Here is a 1,712-nt window from a genome sequence, read left to right as displayed (position 1 = left end):
ATGAGGACTATGATCGGACTATCAGATCTTCATGAGACGAAGACGGGAAGTATAAAAGGTATATGAAAGCCCTTAACAACAAGTTGGACAAGATAATCCTCAGCCAGCAGCACTAGATAAGCTTTGCTTCTGAAGAAGAGCCGTCTTAGCTACAAGATGGGGAGACTATTCAGATTGAGGATGTCAACTACATCAACAATCAAGGCGGCTACAACAAAGGCTACAATAAGTATATTCCCAGTCCGCCAAAGCAAATTTTCCCAAACAATAGAGGCTACAACCACATACCTCAGTTCACTGGTCGGCACCAACAGCCACCTACCCAACAACCTGATCCAGAACAAGACCTACATAGACTCATGAAACAATTTATGCTTACTCAAACAAGTCAAGTGGTTGACACAGTAAAGTGATTCTCTGACATGGACAGTCTCATAGCGACCACCAATAAGGGTTTACACCATAAGTTTGACACTCTGAACTTCCGAATAAGACAACTTGGCGCAAGACTGCGTCTACCTCTACTACACGCGCATCCACACATGCAATTGCCTTACATAGTGGATGCATTTTACCAACCCGAGTAGCACCAAACACCATCACCGAGGACAGTTATGACCTAGATGGGGAGAATTTTGGTCAGGAAACAACTACCGAGCAACCACCAATCAAATCAGCAACTCCACTCAATCCGGCACCCGATCAGACTACTCGTGTTCCTGATCGGGTTGACCCTCGGATACAAACAAACCCTCCTAATAAGACAAGTGACGAAAAGAAGAAGGAAAAACGCTTTATTCCCCCGCCTTACAAGCTGTCTCTACCATTTCCTGAGAGGTTTTGCAAAGAACTTCTACAGAAATACAAGGCATTGTTTGACAAACAGATGAAGAAACTTGAGCTTCATATGCCTATAATGGATGCCTTTGCCCTCATACCTCCATACCAGAAATTCTTGAAAGCTACAGTGATGGAGAGGATCAAGCAAGTCCAAGGGATAGTCATACTTAGCCACGAGTGTAGTGCCGTTATTCAAAGAACAGTCTCCCCCAAGAAACTTGGCGATCCAGGATCGTTTACTCCTCCATGTTTAATAGGACCATTGTCGTTCGAAAAACACCTTTACGATTTGGGAGCATCAGTCAGCCTCATGCCACTAATTGTAGCCAAACGGTTGGGATTTAAGAATTTCAAACCTAGTGATATACAGTTAATTATGGCAGATAAATCTGTAAGCCTACCACATGGGGTGTTGGAGGATCTGCCAGTTAAGGTGGGATCTGTAGAAGTGCCAACTGATTTTGTGGTCTTGGAAATTGATGTGGAACCAAAGAATCCTTTGATCCTGGGAAGACCATTCTTAGTCACGACAGGAACGATGAAAGATGTGAAGAACGGGAAGATTTATTTGACCCTTGGAAAGGGTTTCACCATGAATTTTGATATTCAGGACGCCATGAAAAAACCCACTATAGCTGGCCAAACTTTCTAGGTTATAGAAATAGACAAATTGTGAAGAAATGTTTGAAGAAGTAACAGAAGATGACTGCCTAAAGACAACCCTGATAAAGGATGGTAGGGAGGGATTTGGACATCAAGAGTCATAATTCTACAAGGAGTTGTTGGATACTTACAGGGCAGTCATTGAGCCATAATTAAGTGAGGGTCTGGGTGAAACCATGGAGGAGAGTGTGGAGCCCCAAAGGAGGAAA

The 1,712-nt window shown here is 43.3% G+C and overlaps 1 protein-coding gene across 1 annotated transcript; it reads left to right on the top strand.

The window, feature by feature from the left end:
- LOC104773193 lies at nt 1-1,492 on the top strand. The gene is made up of 2 exons (XM_010497770.1): nt 1-58; nt 588-1,492. Exons 1-2 carry the CDS (start codon nt 1-3, stop codon nt 1,490-1,492), a joined length of 963 nt encoding a protein of 320 aa, XP_010496072.1.
- The last annotated feature ends 220 nt before the right edge of the window (nt 1,493-1,712 follow it).

The sequence above is a fragment of the Camelina sativa genome, unplaced genomic scaffold (assembly GCF_000633955.1).
Source record: "Camelina sativa cultivar DH55 unplaced genomic scaffold, Cs unpScaffold00485, whole genome shotgun sequence".
Taxonomy (NCBI): domain Eukaryota; kingdom Viridiplantae; phylum Streptophyta; class Magnoliopsida; order Brassicales; family Brassicaceae; genus Camelina; species Camelina sativa.
The sequence above is the reverse complement of the archived record's forward strand: the minus strand, read 5'-3'. Positions and strand labels throughout refer to the sequence as shown.